Source organism: Tubulanus polymorphus, chromosome 2, assembly GCF_964204645.1.
Source record: "Tubulanus polymorphus chromosome 2, tnTubPoly1.2, whole genome shotgun sequence".
In the NCBI taxonomy this organism is placed as follows: Eukaryota; Metazoa; Nemertea; class Palaeonemertea; order Tubulaniformes; family Tubulanidae; genus Tubulanus; species Tubulanus polymorphus.
This window is the reverse complement of record NC_134026.1, coordinates 30,753,942-30,771,110: the sequence shown is the minus strand read 5'-3', so window position 1 is coordinate 30,771,110 and position 17,169 is coordinate 30,753,942. Positions and strand designations below refer to the sequence as shown.

At 37.7% G+C, this 17,169-nt stretch overlaps 3 protein-coding genes across 7 annotated transcripts; 1 reads left to right on the top strand and 2 right to left on the bottom strand.

Annotated features, from left to right (window-relative positions):
- Nucleotides 1–1,638: 1,638 nt before the first annotated feature.
- On the bottom strand, nt 1,639–3,092 carry LOC141898696 (fatty acid-binding protein, liver-like). 4 transcript variants are annotated; one of them, XM_074784740.1, is made up of 5 exons: nt 3,073–3,092; nt 2,680–2,777; nt 2,418–2,593; nt 2,033–2,137; nt 1,639–1,936 (listed from the first exon to the last, which is right to left on the bottom strand). In XM_074784740.1, exons 2-5 carry the CDS (start codon nt 2,747–2,749, stop codon nt 1,880–1,882), a joined length of 408 nt encoding a protein of 135 aa, XP_074640841.1. In that variant the 5' UTR covers nt 2,750–2,777; nt 3,073–3,092; the 3' UTR covers nt 1,639–1,879. The 4 variants fall into 4 exon arrangements, with proteins under 4 accessions (XP_074640841.1, XP_074640840.1, XP_074640843.1 ...); XM_074784739.1 differs by having other exon boundaries at nt 3,004–3,089; XM_074784742.1 differs by having other exon boundaries at nt 3,059–3,077.
- A 422-nt stretch (nt 3,093–3,514) lies between these two features.
- Nucleotides 3,515–7,271, bottom strand: LOC141898695 (EP300-interacting inhibitor of differentiation 3-like). Its single transcript, XM_074784738.1, has 10 exons — nt 7,075–7,271; nt 6,601–6,690; nt 6,390–6,520; nt 6,185–6,312; nt 5,967–6,078; nt 5,781–5,877; nt 5,173–5,264; nt 4,568–4,616; nt 4,399–4,487; nt 3,515–4,225 (listed from the first exon to the last, which is right to left on the bottom strand). The coding sequence occupies exons 1-10, from the start codon at nt 7,232–7,234 to the stop codon at nt 4,073–4,075; spliced, it is 1,101 nt and encodes a 366-aa protein (XP_074640839.1). The 5' UTR covers nt 7,235–7,271; the 3' UTR covers nt 3,515–4,072.
- Nucleotides 7,272–7,488: 217 nt separating this feature from the next.
- On the top strand, nt 7,489–16,688 carry LOC141898656 (lysine-specific demethylase 2B-like). Of its 2 annotated transcripts, none has more exons than XM_074784681.1 (16): nt 7,489–7,606; nt 8,107–8,245; nt 8,332–8,410; nt 8,879–9,098; nt 9,699–9,805; nt 10,236–10,329; nt 10,419–10,572; nt 10,916–11,031; nt 11,540–11,762; nt 11,949–12,199; nt 12,278–12,481; nt 12,561–12,647; nt 12,952–13,173; nt 13,595–13,837; nt 14,089–14,265; nt 14,621–16,688. In XM_074784681.1, exons 1-16 carry the CDS (start codon nt 7,574–7,576, stop codon nt 15,791–15,793), a joined length of 3,522 nt encoding a protein of 1,173 aa, XP_074640782.1. In that variant the 5' UTR covers nt 7,489–7,573; the 3' UTR covers nt 15,794–16,688. The 2 variants fall into 2 exon arrangements, with proteins under 2 accessions (XP_074640782.1, XP_074640784.1); XM_074784683.1 differs by lacking the exon at nt 7,489–7,606 and adding an exon at nt 7,965–8,021.
- Nucleotides 16,689–17,169: the final 481 nt, after the last annotated feature.

Here is a 17,169-nt window from a genome sequence, read left to right as displayed (position 1 = left end):
CTCTTTTTAACCGAAAGCAAAAATTGCATAAAACAAATTGAGAATTATTTCTGTTGCGTATAGGTAACCTGGGATCTCATAGATCCTAGGTATCGTTGGTATCACAGGTACAAACTGGGATCATCAGTAACTCCCAGGCAACCTGGGTATCTTCGGCCGTAGGTCACCTGGAGGTTCACAGGCAGTGAGACAGGTATCCCACGGTATCGTAGGTATCGCACGTAACCTGGAGGCTCACAGGCCGTCAGCAGGTGACGTATTAAGACCGAATTCGGCGAGGGCATTTTCAATAGATTAAGCGAAATATCTAAAAAATTGACCCCAGGCGAAAAATAGACATTTTAAATAATTATCATCACCGCCGGGTTCGAGACTGCGACCGTCAGGACTTCAGACGAGCACACTAACCACATGGGCCATAGACCCGTGGTAGTCACTGCTTTAAGTTTAGTTTTTGGTATGCAACTTTGTAAACGGGGTTGTCCCGGGATCGAACCCGGTAATTACTGACACTGGTTCAGATTGGTCCTGATTCTGAATAGAGGATGTACAGGGGTGTCCCGGATTCGAACCCAGTAATTACTGATACTCGATCAGTGATTCAAATTGCGGGTCCTGGTGACTTGAATTCGGACAGGTGTCCCCGGTCACAACTGATACTGTACTGATGTTGAATAGAGGATGTACAGGGTTTCGAACCTAGTCATTGATACTGATTCAGAGTCTGAATAGCGGATGTACAGGGGTGTCCCTGGTTCGAACCCAGTAATCACTCAGTGATACGTGCCGGCCCGTCGGGCCCTAGGCTCGCTCGCTGGGCTGGCGGCTGGCAAGGAAAAAGAGGACTCGTTATGCAAGTGAGTTTTTGCTAAAGGGAATTAATGTCCACAAATGATGGAAATATTTGAAATGTAGGATGAATTCATAGTTTCATAGAATTAGGCGCCAGAGTGGTCGCGAGTTACGCAAGGGGTCCGGCGGTCTGTAGACTGGTTGCCGGTCCCTACCTTCCGATTGCGAATGCAGGACAGGCGACCAGTCTAGGAGGTCTGATTCAGTTCACAGAAATTCCGCTATCGTTATTAATAGGGGCAGCACTGAACGGTTGCGATATAAGGCAGGCTCGGCATTCGACTGTGGCATGCGAGGTTTATAGCTACTTTAAGTCAAATTTCATTCATCGTAATTTAACCTACATATAGAATTGTATCAACACTGAAGCTTATGTAACGGTAATCTGACTTTCCAAATGATTTGCAAGCCACTTTTAATAGTACTCTGTGCTCGGCGTGGGATCCGGTAAAGCGGCAGTGTAGAGTGACGACTCACGTGCCACAGAAAGAATTTAAAGCAAATTAAATTTAATTTCCGAAGTTCTCGGCCCATTAAATAGATTAATCAGTATTCTACAAACACAGTAGTTCTAAAATCCCTTTAGAATGATGAATTTAACAATGTCAATCAATCACCTGATGAAGCTTCTATACATTAGTAGCAAAACTCGTGCATTAAATAAATAGTTAACCTATGTAGCACTACTCGTCTTTACTTGTTACACGTAAATCCTGTTGAACTGGGCTGTCTCCATGTGGCAACCAAATAATAAAATGAAACAAAACTGATTTTACTTAATGAGACACAATCAGCAAATCAATTTATTTTCAAAAATTAAAACATTGAGACTCATAATAAGACATATTGATCCTTCAGACAATGACTGGCGTACGACTAGCTGTCCATCAATTGTTACAATTTGATTGTCAATTTCTTCACTTTTCGATCGTCGTTGATTGATTTTGATATGAATTATAATATAATATTATAGAAAATAATCCAAGCGCGATTAAATATATATTGTATGAAGCTGCTGGAATGTGATCTACTCAGCTAGTTTCGAGTATTCTCGCGTACATGTCACATTTTTACAAACCAAAGTCTGAAAATAGACAGATTTCATATCAATAATGAAAAGTTTTTCAGTCTTTTTGGTTAAGTTTCTAAATAAATACGACGACGTATTATGGAAACCTACCATTAGATAAATTTCATCTTTGATTTCTCTAGTAATTGAGATATCTTTGCCCGACGAACCCGGTTGAATTTGAACCAATTTTCCATCTTCGAGATTGATCGTAGTCTAATGAGAGAATTACGTAATAAACAGTTATAAATCATATCCAATTCAGATTAATTGATTCATATAGGGGGTGGATGTATTTAAGAGGGATCTGGAGGACAGCTTTCTCAACTGAAGTTGCTCTTCTTCTATGACAGAGCTCGTTTAAACCTGCAAATATGATTCTCATCCTCTCTCAAATTGCATCTTGGCGGCTTTTTCTGAGAATTGCCCTTCCTGTTCTTTTTTGAACTTCCAATTTTCTATGACCCAACCCCGTCAATTTGTTAATCATACTAACTTTAACCGATCGCCCGTCGGCCGTTTTCTCTTCAAATTCTTCTCCTAATTTGAATTTTAAATCGGTAGTTTTAAACGAGGTTTCCGTTTTGATATGAATTTCCCCGTCTTCGTTTTGAGTTATCGTTTGAGTCGGTGTCGCTAAATTCGCCATCTTTTTCAGAACGAAATTAACGCCTAGAAATTGAATTCAGAAATTGATTAATCACACATTCCTTAAAAAACATTAAGCAAAAGATGGCCGCTGTTTCTACTTTACTCACCTACAGCTGTCATAAATTCATCAAACTTCGTACTTTTTGATAATTTCCATTTTCCTAAAAATCCTTCCATTTTGTTCGTTTAGTTCTCAATTTCCAACCTAAAATTTTAAAATTAAAACTTTCATTCTGAGGCTACAAATACGATTTCGTCTAAATTGACTTCTTGTTTTCAATAAAGTTATATTTGTGATTTTTCTTGTGACATTACGTAATCACTTCAATTGAATTTACACCTTAATTACAACCACGTTGGCCCCTAATTAATATTTTACCCGTGTAGATTTACATTTCAACTAATTCGCAATCATACGATCAACAACTTACGTGGAATCGATGACTATATCTTGCTGTAAAAGCGATAAATATTAATCAGACTCACACAACTCAACTCACCGGGAGAGACGTCGTCAATTCAACACAATACAAATTTTATTCTTTCTCGCATACAACTTTATCATCGCTTGCCAGGGTTCGGAAGCAACCGACAAGTGAAAATACGTCCAGCTGCCAAACATTGAAATAGTCATAATATACTCAGTGTCTTACAGTATTAGCAAATATGCTTTGATGATACAAAGACATTGAACTTTTTACATTGGCCGGGCAATGGTACCCTGTGCTGGAATTTCACATACCTCCCCTTCGCCTCCTCAGCCTCACTCATTCCATCGATGGGTACTGAACTAGTATTTTGAAACGTGATCATTGAAATACCTAAAGCTAATTTCTGTATTGCCTAGAACTCGATTCCTCAATACCAGATGATCATAAAATCATTGAAAAGATCTAGATGGGTGCAAATTATATAATATTTATTTGATAAATCTGACCACAATATTGTACAACACTTAATAAAAAATCAATACAGCAGCGAGTTCGGCATTTTCATACACTGTAACCACTTTACTGTTACTCAGTTTAAAGTCGTGATATGAAAAGTAAAAACTTCATTCAATTTCTGAGAATTTTTATTATAATGACTATAAACTGATGTTAAATTCTATGTACAATTAGCACCGTTAAACATTATTGTTTCAATATGAAATACAATCTATCGGTACTCAGCAGTGTCCTATAGAAAAATTCTTCTGGTCATTAACAGCAGTGTTATTGAATGGATGACTGATTATCAAAGCAGAACTTATAGACAGATAATGTTTTATATCAATATGACCCCCTCCCGATTTATTTTATTCAATCACCCCAAGTACATTTTTAGTGTCTGGATTTTAGCTTAGTATAGGAATGGTTGGTAGAGCGCAATTATTGAGACACAGTCAGAAGAACACCACAATCATTGGAGACACAGTTTGTAGAACACACAATCATTGACGCACAGTAGCAGAACACAATTACTGAGATTCAGTCAGAAGAACACAGTTATTTACAGAATTCATTTGCTTTTCTTTGAAACTTTTCCGTTGGCCATTTTACCGCGTTTTGACGTCGCCATTGGTTCGTCATTTTCGTTTGAATAATTACCTTGCGTTTCAGTCGGTCGGTCCGGTATAATCGGCTCGTTTATCTGAAACGTCTCGACGATATCCTGAAAATCAACGATCAAAACAAACGATGAAATTAACACAGATAATTACCGATAGTGTTGGCGGTTCATACAAGGTTCTCTCCCGACCGCAGAATCGAAAATTCCCTGATTTCCGGGTTTCGATTGCCGACATCTGTAAGAACCCTAATTTATCAGTAAGTCGTGTTAAATACCTGCCAATCTTTTTTAGTTAAAACCATCACCATCTGATGTCGTTTACCCATCGATTCATTAGATTCCTCTCCCCCACCTTCGAGTGGCTCTGAAATCAAATCAAATATATGACATTTACTAGTATTTAAATAATGATCATTGTAGATATTACTTAGAAATTGATCTTACCAATAACAGGAAGTTTGTCATCATCCAGGTAGATTTTGGCGTGACCATCCTTGAAAAAAAAAAATCCTCCACATGTTTTACTTCATCGTTCAACATAAGCCGGGTAACAATAAACTCATTTTACAAGACATCAATAGAATTTATCGTCCATTGTATTTTGTACAGCCGTTGTTCGTTAACGAAACATCTCAAAAGATGGCAGCACTGAATGTTACATTACAAAACTGTTTATGTAACTCATATTAGTTATCAATTCTGCAGCAGGAAGCTTAAAGGTTTTATAAAATAGGAAAAAAATTGAACTAAACATTAATCAAATAAATTTAAGTAACAAAATAGTTCAGGGAAATAAATTTGCGATTCATGAAAATTTCAGAAACACACACCGATTCACTTAATTATCATATTTACATACATATAAACATGAAACCATTGCTCGGTGATCAAAAATATTTCCTATCAATCACTTGTATCTAAATCCATAGGTAACCAGGTGCCAGTGTAGGAATAGATAACAACCTGTTCTCATAGGAAGCAGCTATCCCAATACATGGATAAACTGTGTCCATAGATCAGGGACAGAATCTCAACTAAACAAAAGATACCTTAATCAGGAATGATGTATAGAACATATTCTCAACTGTTTGACCAAATGAGTTTGGGTTGACAACAAATTCAAAATAGCAGATTGGTTTATCTGAAAAAAATAGATAAATGGCAATTACAGGTATCAAAATATACCCACCACAGTCACCATTGGTAAGCTGCTCAGGAGGCTATATGAGAAGCAGTAGGGTCCAATACATTTTCGCATAGAAAATCTCTGCAGTTACTTAACTAGTCTTAATGGAAGGGCAGAGACAATCAGCAGCTAACAGCAACTTATCTGAGGAAGGGCAGGGACAGACAGCAGATTGAAAGGGGGAACAGACGCAAATTTTATCTGAGGGAAGGGCAGGAACAGACATCAACTTATTTGAGAGAAGGGCAGGAACAGACAGCAGATTGATAGGGGGAACAGACGGAAATTTTATCTGAGGGAAGGGCAGGAACAGACATCAACTTATCTGAGGGAGGGACAGGAACAGACATCAACTTATCTGAGGGAGGGACAGGAACAGACATCAACTTATCTGAGGGAGGGACAGGGACAGACATCAACTTATCTGAGGGAGGGACAGGGACAGACAGCAGATCGACAGCTGCAACTTACGCTGATTTTCCTCATATATATCCTGTAGTGTATGTAATATCTTTTCAACTTCTTTCGTTGTGGCTTCAGAAGTCGAAGCTTCTTCTGCATTTTGCAACTGAAAATAGTTAAATCATATTTCAATTTCAACTAATTCATTCTCGAGTTATAATCATTCTTTGTTAAAGAAATAAATGAATAACAGACCATTTTTGGTTGTTTGGCGACGGCATTTCGATCAGAGGTTTCTTTATCCGGAGGTTTTTGTTTAGTTTTCCTCGGGGGTAAATGCACTTCACCGCGTTCAAATGAACCAAACCTGCAACAATAATCCGAAAATATAAATAGCGAGCAGGTTTCCGGGGCACGGGATAATCAGATGCATTCAGCTCCCTGACTGATATTATAACCTAGATGTTACTTACATATAATTAAAACTAGGTGATTTTTTAAAGAATGCTTGAACGGCCTGACCAAATTTCGTCCAATTTTCAGCCGGTATTTTTGGAGTTTCGTCGATATTTCGATTGTTGTCATCGTTGATGAAATTTGCCTGAATTTGAAAAAGGTGGGAGAAACTTTAAGGCAAATTCAAATTTGAGACGCTATAATTCGACATTGCGCTCGTACCAGTTTACAGGCAAATTCAGTATTCTGAAACACAACAAATTCCGTGTTCAAAGCTTGAGCTTTTTGTCGACCCAAATTTGAAATCATCGCCATCGCTTGAGAGTCTAATGCAGCTTCACGCGTCATCTTAACTATAAATATAAATACAACCTGAAACCAATAACGACTGTCCCAATACATACACAGGACCGGTTAATTGTACTGTTCGTACCTTTATCTTTGAATAATTTATCGACTTCAGTGAGTTTATCATTGAGAGGATCGGACTCAGAGTCCGGTTTGATCAGGTCATAAACATTATCTGAAATATGAAAAATATACGATAAGAACACTCAGCAATACAGTGAATCTTTGACAGCTGACTCCACTTAAATCAAAAGTGATGAATTTCACTTTTAGTTAAACTATAACTCGGTACTAATTGCGACTCAAAAATAGAAACGACTTCAGAAATATGACAACTTATCGCATCGACAACTTACACTTGCGTTGGAAATACAAAATAGAGACTTTAAGTCAAGATGACTAAACTAATGACTTTACAAATGGGACTCAAAAATAGGGACTAAATAAATACTGAAAATCATGCTCATTATTCTGATGTTAAACTGTACAACAATATAGAAATAGAAATGAATAAGTTCCTGGTTGAATCGAACGTATTTTTGACAGACTGTTCTCTTACTTTGTAAATGATCGATGAAGTTTCTGTATTGTAAACGGATATCTCTTCGCTCTCTCTCATCTTGAATCGGTCCATACGATACGGGTATCTCATCTTCCGTCATATCATCGCTATCCGCATCTTCCACAACTCGCGCTTTTGAAGCAGTTTTTCGAGACATTTTGACAGTGGGATATCTCTCACACTTCCCGCTTACTCCACCAGTCACATATAGAGGGAGCTAGTGTCGAGGTCGTGCTCTCTTTCCTGAGTTAAACGACGTTAATTCAAATCAACCCCTTTATATGCATATTGTTGAACTTGTTATTTCACAATTCATTAGTCAACTTTATTGCCGTAAATCTGATTGATTTTGTTTTATCCCATATTACGGATAAATAAAGTTATATTTTGATTGAATTGAATCGACGTTACAGCGTCAAATCATGTCTGATTCTGCGACTGCAAAAAACTGATGAATAAAACTATCTTTTAAACATCTACGACTTTAAATCTGATCATGTCGATCGCGGCGCAAGTAAAAGAACGTCTGGTGAGTAATTCGGATAAAAGTTTGCGGTGATTTATTCGATTATTGAGTCGGTATGAACTGAAAACTGAGAAACCCAGAGCGTACGTGACCCGAGATGTCGCGTCAATTATAGCACAATGTCTCCCGCTGTCACGTACACACAATTAATTCAAATACCCATTTCCTAAAGTTTTGTATATACAGGACTGGGATTTTACCAGAAAATATTAAATCATGAAAGCCACTTGGCAATTTCAATTTTTTATTCATTCATCCGACCATAAAAAAACATAATAAATCATGTTTGTGGATGATATGTCATAGATAGTACAAAAAAAGACAAATGCCGGTAAACATAATGGTGCACTTCAGTTAAATCACTGAAATTAGGACATTGCGTTAGATTCTATCAGTTGAGAAGATGCAATATGCGGAGGTAACAACAGGCATTGGGCGGGAGTCTTATATCAGAAAGCGCTTTTCTACGAGAAATGATTTATTGAATTTTGAAATGTTTTCAGCGCACAAAAGAACGTAAACTATATACGGATGAAGCGATTGATGATGAAGAAATTGAAGGGCGACGTTTATTCAGTATCGAGGATAAACTCAACTCTCTTAAATACAACGCGAATTTCGTTGTTCGCATGAAAGGAGAAGGTATAATTAATTAAACTGGCGTTTCATTGCAAAATCACTTTTTAAAAGAATAGTATTTTTATATCGATATCTAATTTTTGTTTCAGATTTTAATTTGAAGTATTTTCAGAAGAATGGGTTTTCGTATCCTCATGTATTTTGCGATAAAACCGGACTCGGAATGAGGTACGCCTAGATCTGACTGCATTTAATCATATTTCATCGAAAAATATCGATTAAGGGTCATTCATGAATCTGGAGGGTACGACGAGGTGGCGCCACTTACCTGGAAATATGGGAAAAGTCGGGGAATTTTCATTTCTTTGAATAAGTCAGGGATTTTTGTATACGGTAATACTAAAAATCTGGGAAATTTGTGTTAAGATTACTAGGTCGCGCATGAAATCAAACAGTTTCCCGCTATGTCTTTGTTGAGACAACTAGATCATGCTTAAAATCAAACAGTTTCCCGCTATGTCTTAGGTATTTGACTGTGTTAATCGATTGGATTCTAGAGCAGATCAAGTCAGGGAAAACAACGTGCATTATTAGGGAATAGTCTGGGAAAAAGTCCATTAAAAAGTGACCGCCCTGTAAGAGATTTTAAACCTTGGCAAAGAATCGTGACAATTTTGTTGACGTTGTTCATTGTAGAATTCCGAGTAAGAATTTTCAAGTAAGCGACGTTAAACAATGCGTCGGTAGCAGACGTAACCTCGACGTAATGGACGTCACAACGCAGAAAGGTTTAGAAATGTCGATGAAAGATTGGGTGAAATATTTCGAGAATCCGAATCGAGATCGACTTTTAAACGTGATCAGTTTAGAATTCAGTCATACGCGTTTAGAGAATTACGTGGAGTCACCTACAGTCGTAAGTTTTAAACACTGTTAACACTGTATGCTGTCACACTCTTACCAGTTGCTACTATGAGTTATCAAGACAACTGCCCCCCCCCTCGGACAATTGCCCCCCAAAATAAATCTTTTTAATCTTAAAGTAACGCAGATATTTACTTCAAATTAATTAGACAAAGTGATCTAATTCTAGCTAATTACTCTAGGACTGCTTTAAAGTTTTTGATTGGCTAAAGTAACGCTAAAACTAATTCCAATAAATCAGCCAACGTTAACTAATGCACTAATAAGCTGACTGAAGTTTCCTTTAATTTGGTAATAGAGCTATTTACATAGGCAGGCATTGTTTATAATTGACCAATCAGTATTTAGAATGAAATGGAGAACATTCACACTGCCAGTCAATCAGGAACTGTGTTATTCCCCTGTACCAAAGTGCTAATATCTAACAGTGATTAAGAAGAATCAGTAACAAGACAAACCTTGATAAAAACAAGTTAACCTATCACAGTACTGGCAATGATGGCAGAATCAGAACCACATCTTGTAGTTGATTGTCAGTGAAATGTGTTAAAGTTTGTTGCTGTATTAAACTGGTGATTGATTTTAAATTCAGGTTCGTCAGATTGATTGGGTCGATCGCGCTTGGCCTCATCATTTAAAAGAATGTCAAACTGAATCAACGAATATCATCGAAAAAATGAAGTATCCAAAAGTTCAGAAGTAAGTTAAACATCGAAACTATCCGAGTTTTAGAGAGATTACTGTTTTGAGATTACTGAGTTTTAGAGATTACTGTTTGAGATTACTGAGTTTTAGAGAGATTACTGTTTGAGATTACTGAGTTTTAGAGAGATTACTGTTTGAGATTACTGAGTTTTAGAGAGATTACTGTTTGAGATTACTGAGTTTTAGAGAGATTACTGTTTGAGATTACTGAGTTTTAGAGAGATTACTGTTTGAGATTACTGAGTTTTAGAGAGATTACTGTTGATTACTGAGTTTTAGAGAGATTACTGTTTGAGATTACTGAGTTTTAGAGAGATTACTGTTTGAGATTACTGAGTTTTAGAGAGATTACTGTTTGAGAATACTGAGTTTTAGAGAGATAACTGTTTTGAATATTGCTGAATGACTGATCGTATATTTATAGGTATTGTCTGATGAGTGTTAAAGGTTGTTACACTGATTTCCACGTGGATTTCGGTGGAACTTCTGTTTGGTATCATATTCTACACGGAGAGAAGGTTTGTACAGTATTGAGAAACTCGCAGATTATCGCTGTTTGCTGTAACTAGAGTTCATGTTAAGTGAATATTTTCGAATGTTTTGACAGGTGTTCTGGTTAATTCCGCCGACTAATGAGAATTTGAATCTGTATGAAGATTGGGTTTTATCGGGGAAACAAGCCGATATATTCTTTGCCGATCAAGTAAAAGATTGTGAAAGAATTCGACTTCATGAGGGATATACGTTCATGATTCCAACAGGTTGGTGTTTACACTTGTTGCAGTTGGAATATCTCAATTGTGTTTTTATATTTCGATTATTTCTGCTATATCTCGACCATGTTACATCTCAAACATCTCAACTATTTTGCAAATCTGCTTATCTCATCTATCTCTGTTATATCTCAACTATCTCTGTTATATCTCAACTCGGTTTAACATCAACTATCTCTGTTATATCTCAACTATCTCTGTTATATCTCAACTCTGTTTTATGTCAACTATCTCTGTTATATCTCAACTATCTCTGTTATATCTCAACTATCTCTGTTATATCTCAACTCAGTTTAATGTCAACTATCTCTGTTTTATCGGTATTTTTCAGGTTGGATTCATGCTGTTTATACACCTAAAGATTCTTTAGTGTTCGGTGGTAATTTCTTACACACGTACAACGTAGCGAAACAGCTACAAATTGCAGAAATAGAGGATAAAACACATGTACGTTTCATAAATAGATAAAAATAGATAAAACAGTCTTCAAACTTCAGCTGAAGTCGTTATAGTTGAGAAGGTCAATGATTATTATGTTCACCCTTTCAGTGCTGACTAATCAATACCCTATAGTGCTGGAGATAATTTGAAAATTCCACCCTAGTGTGTTGAACAACGGGAATACCACTAGAGTGCGTCTACACCGCGGTGCAGTGTATCGTTAGTTACTAGTATTTCACTATGTTTGACACGTGCTGCCATTTTCAAGAGAGATAATTACTAATTACATCAATACACCGCAATGCGGTGTACTAGCAAAATCTATCACCGATTCATACACCGCACTGCGGTGTAGACACACTGAAAGGGTTAATAAACGTCCACTTAGTAAATTGAATTGTAAATACACGTTAGAACTCAAAAATAGAGATGACTCAGTAATGTGACTGTATATAGCGATATTTCTCTTTGAATTGTTGCGAGGAAATTTAATGGATGATTTGTTGTGTTTAAGGTTCCTCAGAAGTTTCGTTATCCGTTCTATCCTGAGATCAGCTGGTACGTATTGGAGAGGTATATATACTGTTTAACCGGAAGACATCATCGACGAGTCAATGAAGAGAAATCTGATACTCTTAAACCAGAGATTCCGCTTAGTATGGTCGCGCCATCTCAACCTAGCAGTCCTCTACCTGACGATATATACAGTCCTATCAGTCCGCGATCACCTATTATAGGTACAATCTTTATAAATCATAATCAATTCACAGTTAATCTATAACTAGCTATTATTTGACTCGAGAAAATATACCAAAACGCTACCAAAATTAGAATGATTTCATCAGAAGTTCATCTTCAATCAAATTGGTCTCTCGGATTTGGACAATCTGTCAATAATGCTTATCATGAAATTTTTATTTCAGCGCGAAGTCCTCGTACTACGGACAGTCTGTCTCCGGCATCGGCTAGAAGTCCTCGTCATGAAGCCATGTCTCCTGCTACCTGCACGAGTAAAAGTCCTCGACACGATATCATCACATCTCCACTATCACCTCGAGTCATCATTACAAACTTAAAACCAGAAAAACCAGACGACGTCAAACAAGAGCAACATAAAGTTAAACCTGAAGAGGGCAGCACTGGTACTATCCCCACACCATCAGACACCGAACAGGTCTGTTATAATAATAGAACGATTTTCAAAAAGAAAGTTAGAACGATATAATTAATAGTGTGTATATTTCTGAATTAGGTGAAAGCAGAATTAGTCGGTAGTAGTGTTACTGTTGGTGCCGGGGATGCATCTGATAATCTCGCAAAGAAACTGATTTATTTAACGAAATATGAATTAGAAGGTATTAGAACTCTGGCTCAATGGCTTCACGGTTTACCACCGGCTAAAAAAGGAATCCCTAAAGATATCATTGATCCACTAATGTTACTGAAAGACGTTCGCGTAAGTTGAGCTCAATAAACATTCTATATCCTACTCCTAAACTACAGAATTTATAACTTAATGAATGGTTTTTTTGTAGCAAATGTTGAAAGATCACGCGAATGATGATCAAGAATTAGCGTGTTCCGGGGAACCGCCTTTAAAATGGTCTGAATCAGAGTTGAAGGTAAACAGAATATTCACTATTTCAATCAACCTTCAATGATTAAATTGAATTTCAGAGTGGCCTGGAAATCCATTTATGTCTTACATATTTGACTGTGTTAATTGATTGGATTCTTAGAAGATCAAATCAGGGAAATCAACGTGCATGACAGGGAATAGTCAGGGTAAAAGTCAAATAGAAATAGACACCTTGATTATTCACTATTTTCTTGGAGTTTTGGCTAACTGTAACAAAAACTATGCTTTATTCTGATTTCTGAAATTAGCGAGTTGTACTTTAATTAGCGATATTATTTTCCGCACAGAAGTTGAAACCAAAACCTAAAATGGCGTCGAGTTCCGCGGGAAAAACTCCGAAACAACCGAAAAATCCGTCGTCAGGCGTTCGTCGACGACGAACTCGTTGTAAGAAATGTGAAGCGTGTACGAGAACTGATTGTAGTGAGTGTCATTTCTGTAAAGATATGAAGAAATTCGGAGGTCCGGGAAAAATGAAGCAATCGTGTATCAGTCGTCAGTGTATGGCTGTAAGTATTTCATTTGAAATTATGAGCTTTTGTAATAATACACAGGGTCCCTAAAATAGCTAGATTCCTTCAATTTTGAGAAATAAGCAATTACCGGTACATGTTTGTAGTTGTAAAGACGAAATTGTTACAGTGGGGATTTTTTTTACCTAATTACTGGTTTAGAAACAGAGTTTAGGTAGTGCAAAGGATGAAAACCCCTGAATAAACGGTTTACCGAGATAAACATTACCAATTTACGAGGAATCTAATTGGTAACGCGGATATGAAAGTGATGCAGACGCTTGCTCAAAATTTGAAATTTTCACCTTCAAAAAACTCCTTACATCCAGGAATGACTGATCTGTAGGAACCGTGAATAAGGCATCTGAGAGTTGAACCCTTGCACACATCTCTACTACTGCTGTTTTATATGTTTCAGCCCGTTCTGCCGAATACGGCAGTTTGTATGATCTGTGGTAAAGATGAACGGATTAAAGTGGATAGTTCTGACGATACGATAACGACTCTGATGGAGTGTGGAATCTGTTGGGAGATCGTTCATCCGAACTGTCTACGCGATAAATACGAGAATTTAGCCGAAGAGGGCGTGGTCAATGAGGATTTACCGAACAGTTGGGAATGCGCTAAATGTTGTCAAGGAGGAAAACAAGGACAGTTAAAAGTACGTTTAAAACTAAATGCTGGGCAGAAGGAAGGCAATTTTCCCCTCAAGTGCCTAGAAATTGCATTAAAATGCACTGAAATTACAAAATTTTCCAGGTCCTTGTTTTGGCTGCGTGACTTTTCCTAGTTCATTCATATATGCCCTTTTCATTTCTTTGTGCTCCTGTCAAAGTCTGCCCCTAAACTCGCTTCAAACGTATGAAGAAGCTGTTTCACCGTGAATCAAATGATAATATATTGATGTTTTAGCCGCGGGTTCCGAAGGGTCTCAGTAAACAGACCCCGAAGAGAATGGATAGTTCACAGACATTGTTAGGAAGCGGTGAGGCCGGTGAAGGGACCAGTCATAACGAAGAAATAAATATTGATCATGAAGAATCTAAAGAGAATATTGATTTCACTAACGAACGGCCGTTAATTAAACGAGTAAGTACCGAGTATCACTAAATCATGTATATGGACTGAGTACCCAGTACCCGTACCATAATTATTGATCTGATGATTCATTGATTTCAGGCTAGAAAAGTATGAGGTTCGTTCTTTGTATTAAATTGTTTTTCCTTCAGTTGTTTTTCTAACCAAAAAAGCCGAATTCAGGCTTCAATAATTACTGTTTCGTTTTATGATGAAATTGTTTATCAATCACTGGTTAGAACGATGGTCAAGTCAGACCTCTTCATAGGAAGTTTTAGAATTGTTTTTATTTATTGATTTACGGTTTGCCGAAGGGGATGATTTGCGATCGATACGTTTTCTGTATCTCGATTGTTCTTAATTGCAGATTAAAACCGATCACGAATCACGAGAGGAGCAGATGACGACGACCGACGACCGGTTCCCGATCGGACCGGAAACGCATCGCAACAATCATAACCACGGCGATGATAATCTACTGTCGAAACAGACTGTGGAGAGTGAGGGCGCCGCGTTACCTCCGCCGGATCAGAAACAACCGGACGACGAAAATGACGACGATGACATCATCAGCAGCAGCGCCGTCAGCGGTAAAAAACGCAACGGAGAAAAACAAATCAAAAACGTTTTACGACCGAAATATCCGAAAATCGTTCTGGAGAAGTTCGTCGTTCGTCCGGCTCCGATTCCTCCTCCGCCGGAGCATGTTACGACGATTAACAATAAAAAACATCCGCTGAATTTATCGCTTTGGATGAAAATATTCGGTTATTTATCGGCGGTTGATTTGTGCAGTTGTTTAGCGGTTTGTAAAACGTGGAATCGTTGGGCGATTAATCGTAATTTGTGGACGGAAATCGATTGTTCGCGTCATCGTATAACGCAGCTGCATCTGATCGGAATCGTTCGTCGTCAGCCGCAGAAACTCATCCTGCATCGGACGAACGTATCGTATAAACAGTTGTCGTGGTTACTGGCGCGTTTACCGAGATTGAAACATCTCGTATTGAGCGGGTGTTCGTGGGGCGGAGTCGCCGCTCTGTCGACTCCCGACTGTCCGTATCTAGAATCTCTAAATCTGAACTGGGTAGAGGGCGTACGAGATGAGTCGATTCGAGATTTATTAACCGCTGCGCCGACTCGTCGACCGGCGGTTAACGATAACGGCTGCCGTCTGCATAAATTACTATCAGTCAGCGTCGTGGGAACGGATATTACGGACGTTTCTCTGAGATTAATCGGCGAAACTCTCACTCATATAATCTCGCTCGATTTCAGTTATTGCGTTCAGATTACCGACGAAGGTGTTGAGATTTTGTGTAAATCGGCGGCCGGTAAAAGTATCGAGCACCTGACACTAGTCGGTTGTAAGAAACTCACCGCGACATGCCTCGATCACATTAAACACTGCGCGAGACTTTATCACGTCAATTTGAAAAGTTGTCGTAATATAACGAAGAGCCATTTACAGAAGTTCACATCGGCGCATAAAAGCAAAGGATTTAAAATCGTTCAGGAGAAAATTCTCTATAAGGAATAGTTGTTGTTGTTGTTGTTGTTTGAGTGGTTCGTGTTGTAAACAAACATTGCCTTGATATCATATCTACAGTGATATTTGCCGCTTAAATCATTGTAGTTCAGACAGTCATTATGTAGATGACTTGTAAATTGAATTGCAAAAACAAACTAGGATAATAGAGATGACTTTGGTAATGTCCAAATGATGACTTGATTGCAAATAATGTCTTATTCACTTAAGCTGTCATCACTACAGAACTGAGTTTGTATTTCCAATGGGATACCTGCAAGGCTACTGAGGGAAGTGAGGATTCAGCGATAATCCGCCAGGATCACTAGTGGCACTGGGTTACGGCGCTTCAATTTCTTCTACATTTCAATAAACTTCGAGTCAAATTTTCTGATTAGTAAATCAATTTTCAGTGAAATCAATACCATAAACTGAGAGAGAAAGGAAATCGTATATCAATTCGATGACTCGTTTGATAATTTCCGGATTCGGAAGCTTAAAAATAATTTTCTAATTTCATTGAAAATGAACTGATTTTCACCACGAGTAACCCAGTGTTTTGTTGCGCCATCTGGTGTTGCCGGTATCCCATTAAATTTCTAAGGAATAAGCTGTCGATATAATGATCATCGCACCTACGGCATCTCAATGTATTATCAAAATCTGGTTATTTCTTTGCGATGAAATACTAACAATATGAAGAATATCTAATCTACCTCATCTAACTGATTTATCATCTTGTTGTTAATATTCTAACATTAATTCAAGCATCATCAATCTGTGTACAGTAGTTGTGTATATAATTTAGTTGAAATATGTGTTTCTTGTTTGTTATTAATTTTCCATTTTTTAGGTCAGTGTTTATATATTCAGCTGTTGCATGACTTGCTATTAAAATTTCGTTCGATTGCTTTTGTATTTAATGAATTAAAGAATAATATAATCTTTCATGTTGTGCATTAATGATATTGAATAAATGGAATTACTTTTAGCTTCTATTGATGAGTTGTTGAGTTATTTTCAGTCTAGTGTGGCTCTTATGTAATTATCAGGTCTATGGTCAATGTAAACAAACAGCTACCCCACCCCCACCTAAGGTTGGCACATGGCTACAACTCTAGGGTCACCAGTGATTGGTCTGGAGCTGGTCACCTGATGTAAACAAACAGGCCAAACCAAGGATTACCATGTGTCTCGCCCTAACCCTAGGGTTGTTAGTGATTGGTTTAGAGCTGGTCACCTGATATAAACAGTCAGGCCAAACCAAGGATTACCATGTGTCTCGCCCTAACCCTTGGGTTGTTAGTGATTGGTCTAGAGCTTGTCACATGATGTAAACATTCATAATACAAGTGATATACCTTATAATATATCATTTATGCAATTGT